Below are 26,180 nucleotides of genomic sequence, written 5' to 3' on the forward strand. Positions count from 1 at the left end.
TTTTTGCAACAAATTTTCTTACGCCCGCTGCCCAGCATGTGATCATCCAGTTGTCCACTGACCAATAACCCCATTCCTCCTTTCAACCCTGAGACCTGGTAGCAATAATAAAATAAACAGACAGCATCAAGTACAGGTGGAAGTTTTCAGTATTGACAACGTCAATATTCCTTTCCCAGGCCACTGCCACCTCTGCCTTAGCAAATTGCTCACTTCATTTACACCCTAAAAATGGCAGGAGTCTGCCTACCACGCCCTAATGGTCAGCTTTTAAGTGTAATAACGTTAAGAGTATATACATATGTATAGTATAGTTAGATCAGCGGTTCCATAGGAAAATTATTTTTTGTGTTGCTAATAACTTTAGACCCGTTTGCCAACTCTCCACAAAACTCTCCCAAAAGATGCTACTTTTTGACTTGTCTGTTCATGGAAAGGTTCAGGGTGATCAATCAAGCGAGGGACAAGAAAAAACAGGATGTCCCAAAATGTAAAATCCCCATGCATTTTCCTCGCCCACATTCCAGTTAACCCTCATGGGGCACTCGGCCATTTTCAAATTGGTCTCATAACCCCGTTTTCTATACCACCTACACTACTATCCATTCCCATTACCTGCATCCTTCTTTCCAATAGTTCACTCTATGTTTACCAGCTTTCTATGGAACTATGGATGAGACTAAGGTATGTTTGTGCACAGGTTAGCAGACAAAGCTTTGTCAAAGCTAATGATTGACCATTGTTTGCCGTAAGTAGTTGTGCTTCTTAAATTAAAGCCTGGTGGGTTAAGACTTTGTAGGCCTTCCTAGTCTGTCAACAAACATTTAATATTGTGTTTTGTGTTTGTAGTCATACTTCTTTTGTAGATTTCTCTAAATGGGTAACTGCTATCCTGATGCTGTAGTTGCCATCACTAAGTATGCATGAGAAATAGCAGAAAGAACCAGGATTCAATGCAGGGGTATGCGCATTGTTTATGAAGTTCCAGTGTTCCCTTTTTCCTTCGACTTCACCCCCGCAAAGTTTTTTTGCACACTTTTTTCTTTTACCAAGGTATTTTTTGTGATCATAGAAACCAGCTAAGCCCAACACGACGAGAAGAGTGCCATTCACACTTCTTGTATATTTGCATCATAACTCCATTTCGCAAGATACATTCTTTATTGATCAGAAGATGTACATTTCTACTCAGAATGACATTTTGGAGATGGAGAACACTAACAGTGTTGTTTAGACCCTAGTGGGTGGCTGGCCTACTGCCATATCAGCGGAGGCCAGGGGGTTGCCCACTCTACTGAGCGATCCCCCCTCTGTGACTGTGATATCGAAGTTTCTGGGAGACAGGCATTCTAAGGGTTGAGCTGCGCCATGTTTGTTTTGCCCACTCTGCAAACAGTTTTGTTTTCAAGAAAAAATTCCCATACCATCGGTTTTTTCTTCCGTGGCATAGGGGGATTTTTCTCCCTGCATGTAGGGGCCTTTGATGGATTTATCTGCTTGGGGCCATCCTTCCTTTCCAAGCAAAGAAATGTAATGCTGATTGTGCCACACTTCGGAGGGCAGGTGATGCACGCACGCTGTGATACACACTGTGTCCCAGCAGCCCACTGGTAGTTGAAACACCATGGGCCCGATTCGCAGAACTAACTTAAGACAAAATCCTAAACTTACTACCATTTTGGTATTCACAGAAGGCACTTACTCATTGTTGAGCAAGTGCCTTCTATGAATACCAAAATGAGTAAGTGCCTTCTGTGAATACCAAAATGGTAGTAAGTTTAGGATTTTGTCTTAAGTTAGTTCTGTGAATCGGGCCCCAAGTGAAGAGTTTTCATGGTGGGGCCATCTGAGGCTCAGTCGGTGCAGACCCTGCACTTCGCCCACTTATAAATGAAGCATGAGATGGCTTACAGCAGGGCTCCACTCCCCATGCTCTATGCGAGGCTCTCACTCTGTTCTACTATGTACTTCTTCCACAGTATCTTTTAGCATTAAATAATATACGTGTGGTAAATTATTTCTAAAATCACAATTCTCTAAGAGGCGAAAATCTTCCTAAACTACACGAGGCCTGATAGTGTTTGCTTCAGAGCTTTTCTAAGATGGCAACAAAAATAAGTGTGAAGTGAGAAATAGTAGTAGCTTAGTAACGGAGAGACGGCCTCTCGTCTGTTTGGTCCGGTGCCACTAAAAGTCCAGTGGCCGCCCTTTGTGCATGGAAGAAATGGGGAGCTTTGTCTGACCCGTTCACTGGCCTCCTCCTGCCTCCCCATCGTGGCAGCTAATTAACAGCGTACAAGAGAGACAGGGTCCCGCTGCTGCTTCTCACACATACTTGCCGATTACGGAAGCCCAACTAACAAGGGCATATTGTGCAATCTCTTCTTCGGGCAGACGCCGCAGGCGTTGATATTCACATGGCAGCTCCTTCCAGCAGTCCTCGTGACTTCTTCAGTTTATTAAGAATCCCAATGTCCTAAAGCACGGCCGAGGTTGTCTCGTGCCCCTGTAGAGAAGCATGTGCCGAGGCACTCCATTGAACAAACATTCTAACATGGAACCCTTAGCAATATGTGTTGTGTCCCATTGAGGCTGATTCAGAACATAGCATACTACTAAAAAGAAAATGAGCAGAAACGAAATATGAGAAAATAGAAAAAACCTCAGACCGTGAAGCAAAATTAAATAGACCCCTTCATTAGAGCAATGCAGCCGGAAAGTGTAGTGATTGGAATAGATGGGAGGGGGTAAGTTTGGGAATGCAGGTACCTGAATTGTAAACTGAAGTAACTGCATCAGAACGCGTGTTCATTTGCTCTGCTTTTACCGCCTAACAATTTATGATTTGAAAACACCTAGTAACAAGTATAAGAGACTTTACCAAGTAATAGGTTATAATTTATGTGTCAGATTTTCTATTTGCCTTTATAAAAAGAAACGCTGCCTTGTATCCAATAGCAAACAATTAACAATATAACTATAAATGGTTACTCAACTTGAGGCCATATTTAAAGTTTAGTGGACAGGGTACAGTTCTTCAGGGTTGCAGAGGACATTATGCCTGCCACCCTGACAGGCTAGCACCTTCCACATTTAAAGATCATGGCTGTATCTTGGTTCAAAGATATAATGACACCCACACCTACGGAATATTTTGATGAATGTGTAGGTCATTATTTATGTTTTTTTCTGTCCTCAACTTCAGGTTTTACCTGGTGGTGATGGACAGAAAAAAAAGACATAACACTGTCTGCCGTAAATAATGTGGGTGCTATAATCCACCATCTCCATCGGGCTATCAGAGGAAGCATTCTGTCAATGGAGCCAACTGGAATTTCACTGTCTTCCAAACTCTAAATTTGAGGCTTAATCAGTTAAACATTTTGACTCCTTACCAGGGAACAAGTCGTAAAAAAAGAAGTGGGGGGGGGGGACGCTGTCACCGGAAGTGACGCCACAACAGGAAGTGACGTCATGACAGGTGCCGAGCTCCTCGTCCCAGGGAGGCCAAAGAGAGAAGTCCAGCTGTTTGGCAGGGGGGACGGTGTCCCCCCGGTAAAATAAGTGGGGGGGACGCCGTCCACCCGCGTGGTACCCCGACTCGAGCCCTGCTCCTTACTTCTCTAAGTCCAACCAGGTCGATATCTCAATAAGGAAGCCAAGTTAACTGAGTTTACTTTTGTATCCTACCTCAACTCTCAGTGCTCACTACTGTGTTAGGCCTGGTCCCTCAACCATGTAGCTGGGAACGTTGCCAGTGTATGATTCTTAGTAGGCATGTACGCTCTTAACTTGGCTTGCAACTAATCCTGAATGGGGCCCAATCTTTGCTAAAGGATTCAGGTTTGCATTCTAGAGTTATTGTTAGTTTATCCATACCAAGAAACTCCAACAACCTGTAAAACCATTCTCTGAAGTCCAGAGCTTTCATCTTACCCCACTAAGCTGTGATTACGTGCCTTCCTGCACAAAGAGCAAGTGTGACCTGCTTAGCTCTAGATCAGTGATACTAAAAGGACGGGCCAGGGGCCGCATGCAGAGCCGGTCCTAGGCCTTCTGAGGCCTTCTGAGGCCCCGGGCGAAAGGGAAGATGTGAGGCCCCTCTAAGTGCCTTACTGCCTGCGCGAGTGCGCTTTTCCCTACTCTGCGGGGCCGGCAGGGGGCCCCCTGAGCGCGAGGCCCTGGGCAGCTGCCCATACCGCCCATGCCTAGGATCGGCCCTGGCCGCATGCGGCTCTCCTGACCTTTACATGCTGCCCCCTGGTCAAGAGCAGCACTGGGCTGCTGTTCCTCGACTCAGCACTAACTTTGAGAAATATGTTTAATTAAAGAGCACACATTTATTTACAACTTAACTGACGTTAAAGGAAGTAATTAAGGTGTTGAGCACCACCTAAATTTAGGAACACCTTCATTTTAAAGGCGTTGCAGTTTTTAGCTGTCGCTTAACGATGATCTATTGTGTATCATACCAATACTTACATTGGACTTCAGTTCATACCATTTCTTATCATTTCTTGTCAGTCTAATTTGTTTGGTGGCCATCTTTCCTCTCCTTCTTTAACTTCAGTCTCATTGGATTACTTTTACCCTTTCACTACTTTTATTCATGGGACTACTTTTTTCTATATCATTGAGCACTCCATGGGAGGGCATGTGTTTTTGCTCTCTCCCCATGTGCCCTTTTCCACCTCACATCTCTTCACCCACTCTTGTGTTCTCCATGTTGGTCCGTCTTTTTGGTTTTTTTTTCTCCTTCAGACCAACACCCCCACCCCCACTCCCTATCTGTTGACTCCCAACCCTTCTTGTTAACCACCACTCAGTGGTGATGAATTAATGCCAGTCTCCTCAACCAGGTCTCTTATCCGAGTACATCCTCCTCTCCTTCAGGCCTTGATGCCACCATCTTTGAATGCTGACGTAAAGCTGAGATTGCTTATTATCGGTGTAAATGTTGACAAGATCTTCATCAGGCCCAGTCTTGCAGATATTTTATCCCACACTCCCATTGTGGGTCTAGTGACCAGGGCTGAGTGAAAACCCCAATGGACGATGTTTGCTTTCTAACTAGAGGTTGTTCCAAATATGTATTCCAGCAATAATTAAATCAACAAAACACCATATTTTTCAGATTCTGGACAATTGCATTCCACCATGTATCATAACTGGACTGCTTGAGGATATCTCACTACGGTTAGTACTCCCAGTTAGCCTTTAAAAGCTGGTGCTGTTAGTATAAGTCTGGTGATCTTAGATCTTTCCTCCCTTACATATAAAGTTGTCTGTTAAACTGTGCAAGCTATTTATTAAGTGTGCTGGGAGTGGAATCAGCAATGTTGAAAACAAACGCAAAAGTTTAGGTTGCTTCATCATTTTGATGGCTGAATTTCTGCCAAACCATGAAATGCTCCCCAAATGTCAACAGTGCAAGTTATTTTGCATAGATTGTATGACTGGGTTATAATTAGAGGGGATCATTTGCTTAATCGATGGAGTGATTTGGATCATGTCAGGTTCCAGATTTGTAGACCCATTGAAAGCCCCTGATATACCTGAATAACTAAGCTGGTGAGCGAAGAGGGACTCACTACCGGACATAACAATCAGACTAGAAACAGGGAATGGGCTAAGAGAGAGATCCTGGATTGGCGTCCACAGAGGCATCACTCTGTCTAGATGTTATGGAATGGGTAGATCCACACCTGCTGGGAGGCAGAGGGGAGATGCTTAATAAACAATTCAGCCAGTAAACAAATAATAAAGTACATATTGAATTATGCTTACTGGCTATAGCAGTAGGTAATGCTTTTTCAAGCCAGAAGCTGACCAGGGTTCACGTGGAAGGCTCCAGAATGCTTCAGCAACACACTGGTTTGGCAACAACAAATGGGGTGCGACAGAACAACACCAGGCACAGCAACACAGGAGCAGAGCAGACAACGGAACCGAAAATGAACCGTTCTCCAGCTTCCTAGCACCTGCCATTTTCACAGTATACGCAAATCCAAATAGTGCTTTAGCTGTCTTCTCCAGGGTCTTGGGCAGGGTCTCCATTGCAATAATGCTGGTTTTGCCACGGTTGCTTTACCATTTCCCTACCTTGCCTGTCCTACCCCAGTGCTTATTACATGAATTGAACTCACTTCTCTCTGATTTGATGTGGGGTACTGGGAGGAAAAGAGTGACCTTACACAAGTTGTTCGCCCCTCTGGAGAACGGGGGCTTGAGAGCGCCGCAATATGAACTGAACTATGCTGCTGTTCAACTGCAGTGGTCCATGCGATGGGTAACAACGTTCCCACCCCTGAGCGGTCTTGCGTTGTCCAGGACTTAGAGGATCTGGCATCTTGGACTGGCTCATCGACCCCATGGCGCCCCACCCATGCATGAGGGTGGGGCACCTGCCTAATTATTGTTGGGATAAATACATGACACCGAGGTGTGGCCCAGTGCCATACTCACCCGCTCTACCACTGGGGGTGCTCCTGGTGTTTTGTGAGGTTAAGTGCTGTCACAGCACGAGCATCTGGACAGAGACGGGTGTTCTCATGGTGGGGGACCTGTACAACCACCAACTCCTAATGTCCTTTCAGGACCTTAGGGAGTGTTATGAGGTTTATAAGGGCCATTTCCTGTCATACAATGCCTTGGGAGTGGCCTTTGAGGTAGTGTGGGGGCCGGAATGTGAGAAGCTTAGTCCTTCCTCTGCGCTACATGTACTGTTGGGGCACGCTATGGGTAGGCATGCAGTAACACTGCTATATGGTGGGTTGTTGAAATTTAGCATCCAACCCTCCAAGTCTTGGGGGCTAAATAGGCTCTATCTCTTGGCCATGATCTGGCCGACAGACAGTGGACTAACATGTTGGAGCAGGTATGGGGTGTTTCCAGGAACTCTTGACTAAAATTCACCCAGTTCAATTATGTCCATCTGACTTTCCTGACCCCTGTGCAAAACATGTATCTTTCCGGGTGTTCCATTGGGTTGCCCCTAGTGTCCCTGTCTTGAGGCTGACTTTTACTTTTATGGCACGTGCATGCCCGGAGATTGCCTGCCACTGGAGGGAAGCCATCCAGACCCTGTCTGATATCATGGGCTGTCCCCACCAGGTTGATCCTCTCCTTTGCGTCCAGCATCTGATCGCTTGTACCAGTAGGAACAAATAAGCTGTCAGGTTCATCGACTTGGCGTTCGTTGTCCTGTAACGCCATATAGCCAACGCTTGGAAGTTTACAGTGGCGCCATCGCTGTCTCTCTCTTTGTAGGACCTTCTTAAATGGATGTCTGCTGAGACAACAACACGGAGATTGCTCCCCCTGCAGTGGGGAGAGACACTCTAGCTGGATGCTTGGGACACTTATCTTGACAAATTGTTGGTACAGATGAATGAGAGACCCTCTTGAGACTGAGTGTTGACTTATCGGTACATGTTGGCCCACTGGGGATACCCTGGTTGGCGTTTTCCTTTATATAGATTCTTCCTTTGCCTTGGACGACGGGGTTGGTTCCCTGCACCTACTGCTTCTTACTGTTGTGACACATAGGCAATCTTCTTTTTTTTTATACTCCTCCTTAACCCCGTAGGCTTGGCAGTTGGCTCCCCATCCCCTCCACCGATAACTGGTATACACAACACTATTACGTTCCACAGAAATTATTTTTTATTTCACACTTTTGATTCTTTTTGCCATGTTTCAGCTTCTTTTCTCTGTGCAGCCGACCTCCAATACAGATCCTATCTGGTCACTGTGTCTAGACACATCATCCTTCGACCCGTTTAAGGAAAGAGTTGATTTTGGTCCTTTGGTACTCTTCTTGAATACAAGAAATTGATTGTTCTCCTGCTTTGTTCTTTCTTCATTCGCAGGGCATTGATACCCGGGTGTATGAGGGCATGCACCTTGTACTGAATGTGAAATGCAAATGTCCTAGAATGTTCGTGTCGAGTTCATGATGTTTAACGATGAACATGTGTTGATAAAGAGCTACTTGGGAAAAACAAACAAGTAATGCACTGTGTGCATTACTATATAAAAATATCTTTTAATAATTGTGTTTCTTTGCCTTTTGAAGGAACTCTGCTATGGTGTTTTTGATGAATTCCTCCCTGCCTGAGTTGGTAGCATATATATTCACTACTGTCAATGTGGATTCCCCCAATTTAAGCATTAACACTACAGGTCTTCCCACGCCACCTGTTTTCACATTCAAAACCTCATCAATGAAGTCTCTATATGGTAGTAGGGCTACCCTGCAAGTTTTTTAATTCGGTGGGAACTATTTTAACTTGCATAAGGCAGATATACCCACCTTCGATTTATACCACATGTTCAACATGGCTAAAGGTATCACGTGCACGAAACTCAAATAAGTCACCATAGTTACCAGACCTCAGATCAAACCCCACATGGATGGGGCAAGAGGAGAGTCATCATTCAACAAGGTTAGCTTGATGCAGTTAATAGGATGCTGAGTTATAAATGCTGACGGCAGAGCTTTTTAGAGACAGAAGACTAGGGGCCTGATGTAGGAAGCCTAATCCCGGCCGGTACCGGCCAAAATTACCGAATTTCGGCCGTTACCGACCGGTATTAGGCATTTGAGATGTAGGGGCCTAATTTAAGGATTCGGTAATTTACCTATTCGGTAGTGTAAGGAATCAGTAAATTACCGAATTCCTAAATACCGATTCGGTAGGAAGCACTCAAGTGAGCGCTTTTCACTTGTAAGGATTCGCTATTTACCACCAACTACAAGTTGGTGGTAAATAACGAAAACCATTTAAAAAGCAATTTTGTGCTTTTTTAACAGTGCCATGTGGCAGACATACATGCCCTTAGAGCATGTATGTGTGCCACATGTGCACCCATGCACTATTCAGGGGTGCAACAGGGTGTCAGTGTGACACCCTGCCACCCCTGTAGGTCTTGCCCCTCTTACCGATTCGGTATTTACCGATTCGGTATTCCCCATTCATTCCTATGGGCCTCCAGGCCCATAGGAATGAATGGGGAATACCGAATCGGTAAATACCGCCTCTTACCGATTCGGTATTTACCGATTCGGTAATAATTATCGAATGAATACCTACATACCATTTACCCATTCTAAAATACCGAATCGGTAAAATTCGGTCTTTTAGAATCGGTAAATGTTATTTACCTACATCTGGCCCTAGGTAATTGCCTTTCAATGCAGCAGCATCCAAAAATGTGTAAACGCTGCCCCTTGTCACAGAGCCATCTCTAAAAGAATGTTGCTGTTCCTCCGCATCTCTTACTAGGACTGGGACATGCTTTATGGTCAGCAGGCCCGATTTATATTAAATAAAGACTTCAATCCGTTCCTTCAACTCTACAACAGGTGCATCTAGAACCTTTGACAGTCACATGCTCCAGTTGTACTCCCGGAAAACATTTGTGAATTCCACTTTCTCACGAATAAGCATACAGGTAATATGTGCACATGGGAAAAACTACTGAGAAAGTGCAAGTACACTACTAACTTTTATGTTTCTTTTATCTCCACAAGGAAAATGACATCCCGCATGGAGGATCCCCTCCCCCTACTTTTCCATACTTTTGAGAATGTTCCCTTTCCCTTCACCTTCAATGCAGGAACAAATTAAATCCTGCTCGTTAGGAGAAAGGAGGAAAAGAATAGAATGCCACTGTTGCTAGCAGAGGAAACAGAAGTCAGAATGTCAGTAGGGATTTTGATTTAGGGCCTTATTGGGAAGTAATGCACTTGTAATAAGACGGACAGGATATCCTTCACATTTGTGACATAGTGCCTGTCCATCAAAAGTCAAGACCTAGTAACTTAGGGTTTGCATAATCGAGGTATTTATAGTAAGGGTAATTCTAAGCTTTGGCAATGTTACTTGCTGTTCTGTACACAAGTATTTAATTTTAAAAAGTATCTAATAATTCAATCCTCGTGCTCATGCTGTATATAAATCAGAGGCAGCTATAATAGTTTGCTGGTCCTTAGCTCTGTCCTTGAGTTTTTTGAGTAGGAATATTTTATAATATCACTGTCTTTGTGCGTTTGCTTTCTTTGCAGACTGATGAATTCAGAAAGTGTGCTCTTGCAGCCGCGGGAAGAGGAAGGTGTGAAGTATGAGCGAACTTTCATGGCCTCTGACTTTATTGATTGGTTGATCCAAGAAGGGGAGGCCACAACAAGAAGTGAGGCGGAGCAGCTTAGCCGAAGACTACTGGAGCATGGCATCATACAGCATGGTGAGCAGCCAAGGGATGCACCAGTAGGGTCCATGTATGGTATACTGCACACCATTCCCCCATGCAGGTCAAATTAACAAGAGGATCTCTTTGTGATTTGGCTATGGTCCAGGTTTTCTGGAATGACATTATGGATTCCCGTATTGATTTTCTTGCAAAGTATGTTCCAAAATAATTTATGTTTGTTTTTTTGATTTTTGTTGTTGCTGTATTAAGTACACATATTGAATGCTGGTGCCCGTAGCTGAAAAATTGCCTAAATATATAATAATAATGTCCGAATCTTGACACAGTTATGAAATGATGATCCCTGTTAGGTACGGTAAATGGGAAAAGAGTTTGATTTGGAAGGTAAGATGATAATGATTATGTTGAATCTCTGAATGTCAAAAAAATTGAATATTATTGCCTTGAGATAATAAGAACGCATGTTGTATAATAGTAGCTCCTGTCTAGTACAGTGACAAGAAACTGCAGGAGCTTGGTACCAAACTCAATATAATATACACGCTTCAAAAGTAAGTTATCAGGCTTGGATTTCAGTAGATTCCTGCTCTGATGTTAAATGAGTTTTCAGATTATGCTGTACATCAACTGGCTTTTCTAGGATGATCCACAATGCCATTTCCCAGCCATAAACATTTATTCCCGGCACACAGTGGCTCCTGTCAAAAATCCACAAATGAATACTTGGTAGATGTAAATATTGTAGTACTGCACAACTTCCCTTTCAGGAGGGAATGGTATGGAGTAGCAGACAAAATGATATGTCCCCATGTGCAGAAAAAAGGGGAAAGAAAGCAAATTTGCATTGGGAAAGCGCAGATGTCACAACTACAGGCGGATGTGTGACAAATTATCATATATGAAAATACTGTCCTAGAAAAATATCATTGCCAGAGTAATGACTACCACTGTATTATGAATGTATGCATATATATATGTAAAGGATAGATTACTATTCTTAACTCTCTATATATCTTCAAGGAACATATATATGGAATAGTAAATATTTTGTTGACCAATATTTAAAACAATATTATAGTAGAGTATGTTCCAGGTGTAATACGGAGAAAATGTGTACAGTTTCAAAAATCATACATTTACACATTTGTGTAGGAGTAGGTGTATGGATGTTATGTATGTGTTTTCTTTGTGAACTTAATCTACAAACTTTGTAAGTCTTTTTTTTTTTTATAACATCGTCAGGGCAGCACTGTCCGTTTTAAGACAAGCGTTGCTTCCAATTTTACAGGGACTTTTCCATAAATACACTCCTCTTGTTTTAAAGGTCATTTGACCCTAAAGATCCACTGGAGCAACTGGGGCTTACCCTGCACCCAAGTACATCCAGCACTGCACCTTTAAAACAAGAGCAGCACCCTGATATGCACATAGGTGTTTGCATGCCCTGCCAGAACTTCTCAATAAGAAGGTCTGTAAACATGGCTTTTCTACTGAAAGAAGAGCTACTAACTAAATGGACACTAAGGGGCCGGTTACAAGTTTGGTGGTCCTGGAGCGGGTTGCTATGCCACAGCCCCACTCCAGAACTCTCAAACCAGTGTGCTCACGCCCACCAGATAATGATTTTTTCAGTCAGTGGCAGGCGATTCTGTGGCATTTCCACGGCAGTGCCTATGAAATAGGCACTGCAATGGGAATGTCGAAGGCAGTACCTGAGCAGCATGGACTGATGTAGTCCATGCCGTGCAGGTACTGGAGTGCATGCAAACAGCAAGCAATCCAATGCCCAGAGGCAACAGGGGGCTCTGTAGGATCCTTTGTTAATTCTCCGCCACAGTTTCCATGGAGGAGGAACCACCATGAATACCGTGGTGGAGAGGAAACTCATAATATGCTTGGCGTGTCCGCTGCTGCCCTGCCAAGCATATTGTGGCCTCAAGACCACCGCATCACCGCCAGGGATCTCTGATCCTTGGTGGCTGTGGTCGTGCAATGGCGGTCCGACCGCCCTATTCGTAATGGGGCGGTCAGAGCACCGGTGCGGTGGTGGCTGGACTGCCACAGCTTCGCCACCATGAGTCTGGCAGTCCATGGACCACCAGACACATAAGCCCTATGTCTGCACAATGAACATCTGTACACTAGATTGCATATAACAGATTCCAGTTATAAAGCTGAGCCTGCACTGCTACCGAGTGCACTGAATTCTGGTGTAGCAAAGGACTGTGCCAGTTTACGTAGGCATCAATCACTGGAGATGGACTGGAGCTATGTGATAGGTAGTTGATGTCTATGATCCAAGCCTTACATTCGAGAGAGGCAAACGAGTGGTAGGAACCAATCTTTCGTAAGGTTTTAACCAACTTCTGGCACGTCCGTGCTTTACCTTAAAAGATCCCCACCTCACATTCTATTTGTAACCTTTTATTTTGTGTCTCTCCTTTTGAGATTAAGGCCTCCTGCTGACACAGGGGTCACCCTATTGTTTTCATTTCCTTTGATGTGGTGCTGGACACAGTCCTGCAGGATGCCTCTATATTTGGGGTAATGAGGGATTCCTAAGGCCTAAGTACTCGCAAACATTTCCCCTGGGACCTCATGCTATGGTCTGTGATGTGCCTGAGGGCCGCATTTATGGCAGTAAGGTGGGAGTTGGACTTTATGGGGGTTAAGGTGTGCTTAGGGGAAGGAAATCACATCCATGGTGTGGTCAGTGAGTCATGGAGTTATTTTGAGGTTTCTTTCCACACTGTCCTCTATATTACGCCCCTTGACTATAGAAGAGTCATAGATTTGGCAATACTGTGTTATTCTCTATCTGATTTGCTAGATCTTTACCACGTCTTGTGGTAAGCCTTTCTGCTTGCTATCTGTACATTGGGAGAGGCAAGTGTAAAAATGAAATAACTTGATTATTGAATTGAAATAGAACTGCACAATGCAGAAAACCTAGGATCAACATTTGATCCGAGGCAATTGCCTAATTTCACTTTGCCTCCTTGTTCTTCACTATGAAATTTAAGAGCACCTTGAAATACTTGAGTTCAGGATATATGCTGTACAGACTTCTTGTGTTTGCTTTAATATTTTATAAAGTTCTCAATGTATAACAACCCTGACAATTGGGACGGTTCCATATGGCAACTGACTTGCCTCTAAGGAGGCATGAATATTTCTACACTCACTTTTTAAAACAATCAGTTTTAAATAAAATACTTATGAATGGCCTTATCTATTTTGATGTACTAAGGTGTAACGCTTCTGCATGTTAATGAAATACACTTTTGGAATATTGGAGAGACTTTATCATATTTTTACATGTTTATTGCAAGAAGTATTGAAAAATGGATGTGTTGCTAAATTAAGTTTTGCAGGTTATCTTATTTGCCTCTTTTCTTTTAATTAAGTTACCATGTAAATATTGTGAATGTTTAGTGTTTTCTGAAGTAAACAGCAGCCCAGTGTAGTCATTTACCTGGTGGCCTCATGTGAAGGTCAAGAGGGCCGCATGTTTGGGATGTACTTTGAGCACCATGGTCCTCAGCCCCCCCCCCCCCCCCCCCGTTGCATGGCCCTGTCCGGCAAAAACAGGTATACAGCCATCCCTGATGCAGCCCTTTAGTGTCCCCCGATCTCCACAGCCAAACAGATGACGGGTAGGCAGAAGTGGTGCCAGGTGTAGCCCCAAGACAGGTACAATGTCTTGTCTAGCTCCATTATTAGGGTTATTTTGAAAGTTCACCAATAACATCCCAGCTTCAATCCACAAGTTGGTCTCAGTTAATATTCAGGCTTCAGTAGCAGTAATTCTTTACTGTTACATTTTCATGTCTGTTGTGGACAAGTTGTATGTAGGGATCCAAACTTTCTCTTCAAGTCCTGTTGTTTGTCTTCCACTAGACACCAGTTTAACGGCTTCTACGTGCTCGAAGAGAAGCGATTATTGGATATCAACTCACAGCTCTCCTGACCATCTCAATCTAAAGTTGCTTTAGAGCCAAAAATGATTGGAGCCAACTGATGTACTACTTTGTTCCCTGGCTTGATACTGATGACATCAGTATTTAAAGAAAGGCCTAGTAACTACAACTTCATTTTCAGACAAGTGCAGTCTTCAAAGCTCCGCATAAGCAGTGGTGGGGGATCCTCTATGATGGAAAATTGTTCTCTCTGAATGCTGGTTCTTGGTTTCTTTAGCAAACATACTAGACCAGCGGCACGTCTGGTAGGCCCACATGTTTGACTCACTCTGGAAACATAGCTGGAGATCTAATTAATCCTGACAAATGTAGATTTATACTTGCTAGAACTCCCTTGCGCAGCATATACATCAAATACTTCACAATTGGTACATTTAAACAAATATTTTGGTTTCTAATTGGTAGGTTTGTTGATCCAAGAATTACTTAAAATAATTGGGAGCCATGAAACCTAAATATCTATTTCTAAAAAGGGATCTCTCACTATCTTGATTCAACTGTACTTATATTCCAGTAGGCTTAAAGAATGACCATGAAAAGAGTTCGAAAAAGTATTGCTCCTTGCTCACCTTCTTCTTGTAAGTCCTAGTAAAATCCATCTCTCATCTCTGGGGGTGATAATTACTGCCCAATTAGGATGTGGACTTGGTATTAAGTGCAGACACTAAAGAGCTGAGGTTACCGATATTTGATAAGGATTTTGTTTGATGGAGGTTAGTTGATGCTCTTGGCTAAACAGTGAATATCTTCTTCTCATTCAAGTTTGACCTGCCATTTTACTCCCCTCCTGCAATATAGCCCAAACAGTACACAGTTCTAATGTTTTGCTGAAAGATTATTTTGTAATTCATTTGATTTCTTGTCCTTTTGACTTCTGTTGACTCTCACTGAATCGCTAATGGATGCTGTGGACATGGCCTAAGCAATTTCTATGATTTGACCCCGAAACACAAAAGAATACAGAAACAAGTGTAGATCAAATAAATACAAGCTATGAAATATTGTATTTATATCACACACAAAAAATCCGAATTTTAATACAAACTTAAAAGAGCTTTCAAAAAAAGTGACTGTTTTTCTAAGCGACAAAGAAACTTGCTAGCATCTAGCATATCACTTTGTCTTTTTTGCTCCAAATACATTCCTTCTTTTTGTCAGATTCCTGAGCTTCAACTGAGGCTACCAATCGGATATGCCAGATTCTGTTTGTTGTGCTTTTATGTGTTCCCACAAACCAAGCTAAGGATACCCAGTAAATGATTAGCTTCCAATTTCAAATTACTTCACGTTTACAGATCTTAACATTTTCAATTTTGCAGTTTGCATGTATATAGGCTTTATTAATCAACAAATAATCTTTAGGTTTTTCAAGTATTGAACCCAATCAGCAGAAGTTGAGTCTGCAGACAAAGGACCTTGCATTTATTGTAACAGTTCTATTTAAAATCAGATACTTATATCAGATATTTAATAAACAGGCCCTCTGTCAAAAGGACAATAAAAACCTTTTCAAAGGATGTCCTTCTTTCACGGTTATACATTCTATCCAGATTTATGGAAAATATAGATAGATATTTTTGAGATGCAATTTAAATCCATAATCAGGGCCGGACTGAGAACCAAAACCGTCCCTGGCAAAGTGCTCGGCCGGCCCCACTTCCCCACTCGGGGGGTGTTGGAGGTGCCGCCGAGCGCTTCGCTAGGGCCGGTTTTCGGCCGATTTTGTTGCAGGGACGATTTTGCAGCTATGCTGCAAAAACGGCCCTGTAACAAAATCAGCTCCCAGGGGCTCAAAACCAGCACCCACCCTTGCGGCGCACCGGAGGATTGCCCGGTGCCCGCTATGGCCAGTCCGGACCTGTCCTTAATACATAGGCTTAACTGATGTGTAAAATGTACCATTGGTTTCATTACAAAGATCTATTATTTTTTATTTGTTTTATGTGGTTATCATGGTCAGAGGGTTGTATGACTGAACCCCACATGCATTTACCCCGCATGCCTTTACAACGCAGTCACTACCCCAGCTGCGATGTTACTATATGTTTTTTTACCACATAGGTTGTTACGATGACTTGCCTTAGGGGGTGCTGGACTTTGGAATAGTAGAAATTGCTCCAGTCCACTCAACAGTAGAGAAGGTGTTGGACTTAAACATCTAACACCAATCCTAGAACGTGCCCCCTAAACCAAGTCGTTGTAACGACTTGTGGGTTAAAGTAACGCATGGTAACGTCGCAGTCGGAGTAGTGACTGCGTTGTAAAGGCAGATCGTTGTTGTGACTGCGGAGTGAAGGATGTTTCCCTGGTCAGAGTATGGTCTTGTTCAGTGAGATAGACAATATGTGTGGTTATGGCACAGTTCACATGATACAAAGAATATTTAAAAGGCACAGGATGGTAATAGGACCTTAACTTAGTTCAGCAGATAGATTGCTTTCCTCAGAAGACATGGTGAGGTGGGCATGCCAAGCTCAGTCCCTATGTTGTTTCTGAGGAATCCAATTGTTTAAAATTGTGGTACAGGGAAGTGGTGATTTCCCACACACTACACAATTTGAAGAAACGAGAAACCAGAAATTACTACTCATGGCTTTTTACATTTAGGCTCTAGCTCAGATTACAATATTTCTGCAGATTATATCAATTCTGATGATCATTTCTCATGAAAAACCTGGACCTGTTGGCCAGTTGCAGCGTGGTGACCATTAAATCATTCCATTTGTTTTTCACAAGCCGAATATCACATTTGTTTCCTTACTCATATGCCTGGCAAGCCTGACCGGGTCTGCCTCCCAGGGTCCTTCCATGCTTAATGTCTACACCAGTGGTTCTTAACCTGTGGTCATGGGACCCGGGAGGGTCTGCAAACCCTACTCAGGGAGTCTGCAACAGCTTAGAAAATTAACTAATATTAACATATTAATAAAGTGTATGTAAATATATAAGCAAAATGCATAGCGGACATTTTTTAAAGCAGTGTGTAAATTGCTGTAAATGTGAACAAATTTCAAAATACCATAACATTGGTATTTGTAAAGCGCACATTCACCCAAAGGTATCGTGGTTATGAATAACAGAGGTTTATTGTTACCCAAATCAATGGTACTCATTTTATTGACCCTAGAAGGAAAAAAGGCTGAGTTGGCATGCTGGAATTTGAACCTGTGACCATGAGGTTGAAGACAGGCCCCTACAGGGGGTGCATTAGTCCACTAAGCCACCAGACCCGGTTGTGGAGGCTTAAAATAATGTTAGTATCCTCAAGTTGATTCAAAGTAGCAGTGCACGTGCATCAGATAGTATTTGTGAATTAATTTAAATATTTCAAAATGTGTATATTTGTTTGATGAATGCTTTTTTCTGTACTTTGTATGTCTTGTTTTGTAGTCTAAAAAGGCTTAGGCCATGAGCCACGGCTTCCAGTAATTACTCTTTGGGGAGTGGGGAGGGAGGGGGGTGTATTCCAACAGTGATTCAATGAGGGCACATTGGTTCCAGTAATATTTAAGTGGGCTCAACAGACTCCTCGGCGCCCGACATCGCCATAGCCATCCCAGATGGCTACAAGATCACCCGCATGTATTGCTCCAACGGAATCGGAGGAGGAATAGCCATCGTCCACAAGTCCGCCCTCAAGGTCGCCACCCACGCATATGACACCCTCAACACCACCGAACACCTGCACTTCCGGGTCCACACCGACCCCAACACCACCCTCAGAGGAACACTCATCTACAGACCCCCCGGACCCCGGGCTCAGTTCAGCGACTCCATCGCCGACCTCGCCAGCACCCACGCACTCGCCTCCCCGGACTACATCCTCCTCGGGGACCTGAACTTCCACCTCGATAACAACAACGACGCCAACTCCGCCACCCTGATCGACAACCTCACCAACCTCGGCCTCAGACAACTCATCACCGCACCCACCCACGCCGCCAGCCACACGCTGGATCCCGTCTTCTCCCCAGAGTCCCACGTTGCCTTCGACCACAACACCGAACTCCACTGGACCGACTACCGCTGCAACCATTTTACCTTCAAGAAACCAACAACGCACCACCGCACCCAGCAACTGCCTCGCAGCTGCTGGAGGAAAGTCACCGAAGACCAGCTGATCAACTCCCTCGCCAAGAACCCACCCACCGACCCCACCAACCCAGACGCCGCAGCCTGAAACCTCAGACAGTGGATCGACGACTGCGCCAACACCCTCGCCCCGCTCAAGAAACCCTCCAACAGCCACGCCAACAAGAGAGCCACCTGGTTCACCGCCGAGCTCCAGACCTCTAAACGTGCATGCCGGAAACTGGAGAAGACATGGCTCCACGAACGCACACCGGACAACCACGCAGCCCACAAGGATGCCACCCGCAGACACCACCACCTCATCAGATTAGCCAAGAGATCCTCCTTCAAAGACCGCTGGGATAACAACGCACACGACAGCAAAGAGCTCTTCAGCATCGTAAAGGAACTCTCCAACCCCAGCGCCAACGCCAACGACATCCCGCCCTCACAAGAACTGTGCGACTCACTAGCCATCTTCTTCCACCGCAAGATCGCTGACATCCACGATATCTTCAACACCACGACCGCCCCGACTACGCCAGACTCCACCTCCCCTGTGAACACCACCAGCGCCAACCGCCTGACCTCCTGGTCCAACATCAACGACGACGAGGCACGCAAGGCCATGAACTCCATCCACTCAGGATCTCCGTCTGACCCTTGCCCACACCATGTATTCAACAAAGTAGACACAGCCATTGTACCCCAACTACGGAAGGTCATCAACATCTCCTTCGAAACAGCGACATTCCCGGAAAGCTGGAAGCATGCCGAAATCACCGCCCTCCTCAAGAAGCCCAAAGCAGACCCCAATACGTCAGTATGCAACTGGCCCGTCACCTGGAAGACAACATCTTGGACCCGTCCCAGTCCGGATTCAGACGAAACCACAGTACCGAGACAGCCCTCATCGCCGCCACAGACGACATTAGGTGCCAACTAGACAACGGCGAAACATCAGCCCTCATCCTCCTGGACCTGTCAGCCGCCTTCGACACGGTCTAAAGACACGCCTCCTAGAAGCTGGAATCCAAGAGAAGGCTCTTGACTGGACCACGTCCTTCCTCTCCGGCAGAACCCAGAGCGTCCGCCTCCCACCCTTCCAATCCAAAGCCACCGACATCATCTGCGGCGTCCCCCAGGGCTCATCCCTCAGCACAACGCTGTTCAATGTCTACATGGCCCCCCTCGCACAAGTGGCCCACCATCATGACCTCAACATCATCTCCTACGCTGACGACACCCAGCTCATCCTCTCCCTCACCAAGGACGTACACATCGCCGCTGGATGAGGAGCATCCATCTGAAGCTGAACTCGGACAAGACGGAGGTCCTCATCCTCGGACCCACCCCCTCAGCCAGGGACGACTCCTGGTGGCCGACCACACTGGGAACAGCACCAACACCCACCGACCATGCACGCAATCTAGGATTCATCCTCGACTCCTCCCTCTCCATGTCTAAGCAGGTCAACGCCATCTCATCCTCCTGCTACAACACCCTCCGCATGCTCCGCAGGATCTACAAGTTGATCCTGACCGAAACAAGAAGAACAGTGACACAGGCCCTCGTCGGGAGCAGACTGGACTACGGCAACGCACTCCACGCAGGAATCCCAGCCAAACACCTACGACGACTACAATGCACCCAAAACGCCTCCGTCTGACTGATCTTCAACGTCCCCCAACGCAGTCACAACACCCCCCACCTGAGAGACCTACACTGGCTCCCCGTCGACAAGAGGATCACCTTCAAGCTCCTCACCCATGCACACAAAGCACTCCACAACGCCGGACTTGCCTACCTGAACTGCAGACTCAGCTTCCACACCCCCACCCGCCAGCTCCGCTTCGCCAGCCTCGCCCTCGCCGCTGTACCCCGCATCCAACGAACGACCTACGGCAGGAGATCCTTCTCCTACCTCACCACCAAGACCTGGAACACCCTCCCTACCCACATACGGCAGACCCAAGACCTACTCGCCTTCAGTAGACTCCTCAAGACCTGGCTCTTCGAGCAGTAGCAGCACCCCCTCTCCCCTCAGCGCCTTGGGACCCTCACGGGTAAGTAGCGCGCTTTACAAGTACTCTGATTGATTGATTGATTGATTGATTGATTGATTGATTGATTGATTGAACAGACGTCAAAAGGTTAAGAACCACTGATCTAGCTGACTCACTGTACTATCTAATCTGAGACTTCATAGTGAATGACTTCCGTTATCATAATGAAAGAAAGTTGTACATCCATGCCTGATCGGCTGTCTACTCAATTGCTTGACAACTATTCATTTCTGTATGAAGTTCAGCTTGCTGACGATAAACCCAAGCAAGGAAAAGATCATTCTGTTGTCAAAAATGGAAGACACCTATAATAGATTTGACCCTTCTGAAGCGGTGGGTCCTTTCCCTTTCCATGGCCTTCTAAAATGCAAACAAGTCACTTACCTGCAGCAATAGTTCTTAAGCTTACTTTATTTATGCATCTCGCGTTACATAGACTACCACCATCCTGTGGTTGGACCTGGAATAGTATTTTGATTTTAATGTTTTTTTGCCTGGAAAGTGGGTTTCAACCATTGGCATCTCTTGAATGACTCGCTTAGATGTCACACTCCTATTCCTACAATTTAACGTGATTATGATAATTATTGTAGGAGATGCATCTGCCCTCTTCAGTATTCAGGATGTCTTGGTTGTTTGTACCTAATTTTGCACTTCAAATTAGTGTTGGACCATTTGTATTTTTGCCTTAATCAGCTATTGATATTCATGCGACTGAAGAAACGAGCATTGGTAAATGCATTAGATCACCTATATGATGAATAATAAGCTGTTTTTTGTTGTAAGTTGTAGCTTGCTGAGTAATAGTACACTTTAAGTTACAGAAAGTGTTATGACTTGTTCATGTACAAAAAAGCAATATGTTGTGCTGTTGCAAGTGGTATAGTGCTGGTACGTAAAAGCAACATTTTGAAAAATTAAATGAAAGAGGAAAATAATGGAATTATTTGATTTAATTGCAACATTATGTGTTTAGATGAGTTCTGACAACTTTTGGGCCCACTGCCACTGCACATGCTGCACCATTCAAATCATGCCCCTAGTGCCTGAACGATAACTGCATTTGTGATTGCCTGTTCAGTAGTAAGATACTGCAATATTTGGTGCTTATAGGAGATATGACAACGTTTGGCCCCAGTGCCACTGCACCTGTTGCACCATTTAAATCATGACCCTAGTGCCTGCAATGTAACCACTTGTGACTGCTTATTTCGTAGTTAAATATAGCAATATTTGGTGTTTAGCGGACTTATGACAACTTTTGGCCCCGGTGCCACTGCACCTGCAGCACCATTGAAATCATTTCCCTAGTGTCTACTAGATAACTGCACTTGTGACTGCCTGTTTAGTAGTAACACTTAGCAATATTCTGCATTTAATGGGGGTCCCTAGTGCTTTTGGCCCAGGTGCCACGGCACCTTCTGCATCTTTCAAATCAAGCTCCTTTTAACTGCAAGATAACTGCAATTGTGTCTGCCTGTATAGTAGTAAAATATAGCAATATTTGGAGTTTAGAGGAGTTCTGACAACTATAGGGACCTGTGCCACTGCATTTGCTGCACTATTCAAATCCTGACCCTGTTGTTTGCATGGTAATTGCACTTGTGGGTGCCTATTTAGGAATACAATACAGCAATTTTACATGTTTAGTGGGGTGCCTGGAGCTTTTGGTCCCGGTGCCACTGCACCTGCTGCACTATTGAAATCATCACCCTAGCGCTTGCTAGATAACTGCACTTGTGCTTGCCTGCTTGGTAGTAATACATCTCTATTATAGATGGTTCGTGGGGTGCCTAGAGCTTTTGGTTCTGGTGTCACTGCACTTGCTGCACCATTGAAATCATGACCCTGTTGTCTACAAGGTAACTGCACGTGTACCTGCCCGTTTAGTTTCAATTTTTTGCAATACTCTGGGTTTAGTGGGGTCCCTATAGATTTTGGCCCCAGTGCTGCTATGTCTATTGCAACATTCAAATCAAGCCCCTATTACCTGCATGGTGACTGCAATTGTGACTGACTGTTTAGTAGTCAAATAAAGCAATATTATGTGTTTAGAGGATTTCTGACAACTTTTGGGCCCAGTGCTAATGCACCTGCTGCACCATTCAAACCATGATCCTGTTGTTGTCTGCAAGGTAACTGCACTTGTGGCTGCCTTTTTAGTTGTAAAATATAGCATAGCTCTTCCATAATAATTTTATTTTTAACTTGCAATGTTTATTGAAACATTTAGAATTTGATCATAAAAATCAATCCGATAATACGTACAAAGTGCAAAACAAAGGTATTGAGGAAGGAATAGGAAATGTCTCCAAATGTTCTCAGGCTAAAGCTTCTACTTTACACAACTAAGTAATAAAAAGCAAGTATTCCAGCATACTGTTAGAAGCTGTCTGCCTTTTCCACTCACTGTCTTATCTTGACAGTGAATGGGGCTTAAGCAGTGTGAACAGCTTTAGTAGAAGTATCGCAAATGCATGCAGCCAGGGGAAGTTAACAAAAAAAGAAAAGTTAGTCACAAAAGCGAATGAACACAGTAATTCGGCTTTTGGGAACTGATAAGAGCCCCCTTTTAAGAAATATTAAATCCAAGCTGTGTGCATGCGAAACCTAAAAAGGCTAAATACTTTTTACAGAACCAGGCTTGCTATGACTATAAATTTTCAGTGTTTAACAAACATTTTTTGAGGTATCCCCATGTTTTGTTTCTGCAAATCACAGTTTACCCTTGTTCTACTAGGCCATAATCAAATTCTGACAGCTTCAAGTGTGCCTGTAGCAATTTCTGGATTTTTGTCAGAGTTGGACTTATGGGATTTATACTGAGTTATTTCTAAAGGCGAGAATCAGTTGTAGAGATAGAAATATTGCACTTTTTCCAGTCTTTAGTTTGTTTTGTACCATGGATCCAGACCAGCTAAGCCTTAAAGCTCCTTAATCGGATTAGTTTTAATTTGCTCTCAGTGGTTTTAATGACTACCTCTTGTAGCTACATAGTTACAACCCATTGTGCATTGCAGCGCATATTGCAGCCCCTTAAAGGCTCGGAGTTAAGCTAACAAGGGATGCCTTCTGACTAGCCTCTGTCAGTCGGTTATTTGTGGTAGCAACACGAAGAACCAGAGGAACAGAGAAAACGTGCCCCAGAAAGACTCTCACTGGTTATGCTTGATTCACAGATTCTTTCAACTTGGTGGCCATCATCCAACTCTTGTGAAATTTCCGGATAGACCATCTGTATAAGGTGCTGGAGAAATATATGTATTCTTTTAGTTAGGTGTTCAACCCCTTGTGTGTTCGTGACAGAACCGTTCCGTCACGAGCCTCGGGTGGGCTCTGCTGGTGACGGAACGGTTCCGTCACGGCCCGCTCGCCGCGCCTGCGCGGCGCGAATTCCACGCCTGCGCTGAAGGTTCTATTAGGCGGGCGGGGCCGTGACGGAACCGTTCCGTCACAAGCACAGCCCACCCGAGGCTCGTGACGGAGCGGTTCCGTCACGAGCACGGGAGCGCCGCGCGGCCCCCCTACCCCCTAGCACTGCGGCGGAATAGCCGCCCCAGCTAAGAGGTTAAAAGTTCAAGAAACAAATGTTTAGAAATACCAAATAAAATGAAAATATCAGCTGAAAATCTATCTTGCCAAATATTTCAGAGGGACATCCATTTGCTCCTATGACTGCTTTGCATGTCCTCTGATGCTGGCCACTGGAGCAGTCTCTGTGCCGTCTTGATGCTTTGAGCTCAAGTACCTGGAAGCCCTGTGAGCTTAACTCTGGTCCCTGGCCACTCCTTTAGAATGATTTACTGGAGCAGACAATAAAGTTCTGTTAGGGAGAGAAGCAGGAAAGTTCCAGAACAATAGAGCATTCACCTCTGAATGCCGTGTCCGGAACACAGTAGACAGTGGAAGCTGGCATAAAATGTGTTGCTGCTAGGACAAGTACAAAGATAGGCTCTGCCATGTGGTGTTAAACTCCGAGGGGGAACCAGACATGCTTTGTGTTCTCTCCTGAAACCATGATGCATGGATCTGTTTTCACAGAATATCTGAAGACTCCTTTACATGACTGTAGCTCATGGTTGCTTCAATACAAGTGTGTTTCTGTTTTTGAAACAACTGTAGTTGCTCCCATCAGTGAATTATATTGATAGAATGGCTTCACTCTGGCTCTCTGGAAATACATCTAGTTCAAACTGGTCTGCTTATCTACCTTCAAATATGTTACATTTTGGGCCACGCATTTCCTCATCTCTAAAGTGAAATCCTGCTCCACACACTCATGTCTGCTCCTCAGAGCAGTGACATCGGATTATCCATCATTTCATCTAAGCCTAAACATGTGTGCATCGAAGACAGAAATCATAGAGCTCATCTCCTTCCTTCTACTTCAAAGCACAAAAAAATGTATGTCCTTCAATCAATCAATCAAGCATGACTTGTAAAGCGCAGCTAATCACCCATGAGGGTATCCAGGCATTGAGGATCTTGCTACGGAAGCTCAGTCGAACAGCCAGGCTCCTTTCCTGAATTCCAGTAGCAAAGGTGAGGTCCAGAGGTGAAAAGGGATGTCATTTCAGGACTTGACCACAAAGTCGGAGAAGGAACAACTGCCACTTCAGCTTTGACATATGCGAGGGGTATGAGCAAGGTGGAGGGAGGCTGAGTAGAGTTGTCTGGAGTGTTGGTGGAAATTCAGGCGATGGTTGTTGTATGCTGGTCCTTTGTTGTGCAGTGCACTGTATTTGTGAATCAGTATCTTGAAGTAGAATCTCTTCTGAATGGGTACGCAGTGGAGCTGCCTGAGTTGAGGAGTAATGTGGGTCCACTTGAGGAGGTTGAGGATGAGTTTGGCCGCAGAGTTCTTTATGGTCTGTAGTCTGTTCAGGAGGTGCAAGTTGAATACTGCTTAGAGTGAGTTGCCTTAATCTAGCTGGCTGGTGACTATGGCTTGGGGGACGGTTTTCTGGTGTTGACCGAGAGCCATTTGAATATCTTGCGGGGCATGCGAAGAGTGAGGAAGCAGGTGGAGGAGACTGTGTTGCTCTGGTTTTTCATGGTGCGTTTCCTGTCCAGGATGATGCTAATGTTGTAGGCATTGTCTGTTGGCGTGGGTGAGGGACCTAGTTCGGGCGACCACCAGGGTGGAGATGTTGTTGCCGATGATCAGTACTTCAGTTTTTTCTGTGTTGAGGTTCAGGCAGTTGTCTTTCATCCAATCTGCGATGCTCGTCATGCACCTGAAGAAGTTGTTCCTCGTGGTAAAGGGCTCTTCTGATAGCGTGAGGGTGAGCTGGGTGTCGTTAGCGTAGGATATGATATTTGGTCGATGGGTTTCTGATGATATCAGCCAAGTGGGTCATGAAGGTGTTGAACAGGGTGGGCTGAGTGATGAGCCAGACTCTGCAGATAATGCTTTTGTGTTCTGAGGTGTAGGGAGGCATGCAGATTTTCTGCATTCTTCTGATGAGGGTGTCTTCTTGGATTCCAGTGTGGTGGAGTCTTTTGATAAGAGTGTGGTGGAATACAGTGTCAAAAGCTTCTGAGAAGTCGAGAAGGGTCAGGGTTGCTTTTTCTCCATGGTCAAGCAAGGCTCTGATTTCATCGGTGGCAGTGATGAGGTCAGTTTTGGTGCTGTGTTAGTCATGAAATCCAGATTGGGAGATGGCCAGAAGGTTAACAAGAGTTCGAGGACATTGGTGGGAAGGGGAGCAGAGAGATGGGATGGAAGTTTTTGAGTTCACTGGGGTTGGCGGACAGTTTCTTGAGGATTCGTTTGATTGCAGTGTGTTTCCATTAATCGGGGAAGGTGGCTGTGGCGATGGATGCACTGAAGATGTTGGTGAGATGG

At 44.8% G+C, this 26,180-nt stretch overlaps 1 protein-coding gene across 1 annotated transcript in view; it reads left to right on the plus strand.

The window, feature by feature from the left end:
* The window catches only part of DEPTOR (DEP domain containing MTOR interacting protein), a 545,002-nt gene that overhangs the window by 372,224 nt on the left and 146,598 nt on the right, over window positions 1–26,180 (plus strand). The window contains exon 5 of the mRNA XM_086966162.1: window positions 10,070–10,248. Within this exon, the coding sequence (XP_086822288.1) occupies window positions 10,070–10,248 (179 nt within the window). The remainder of the gene's footprint in view (window positions 1–10,069; window positions 10,249–26,180) is intronic.

Source organism: Lissotriton vulgaris, chromosome 4_1 (genome assembly GCF_964263255.1).
Source record: "Lissotriton vulgaris chromosome 4_1, aLisVul1.2, whole genome shotgun sequence".
Lineage (NCBI taxonomy): Eukaryota > Metazoa > Chordata > Amphibia > Caudata > Salamandridae > Lissotriton > Lissotriton vulgaris.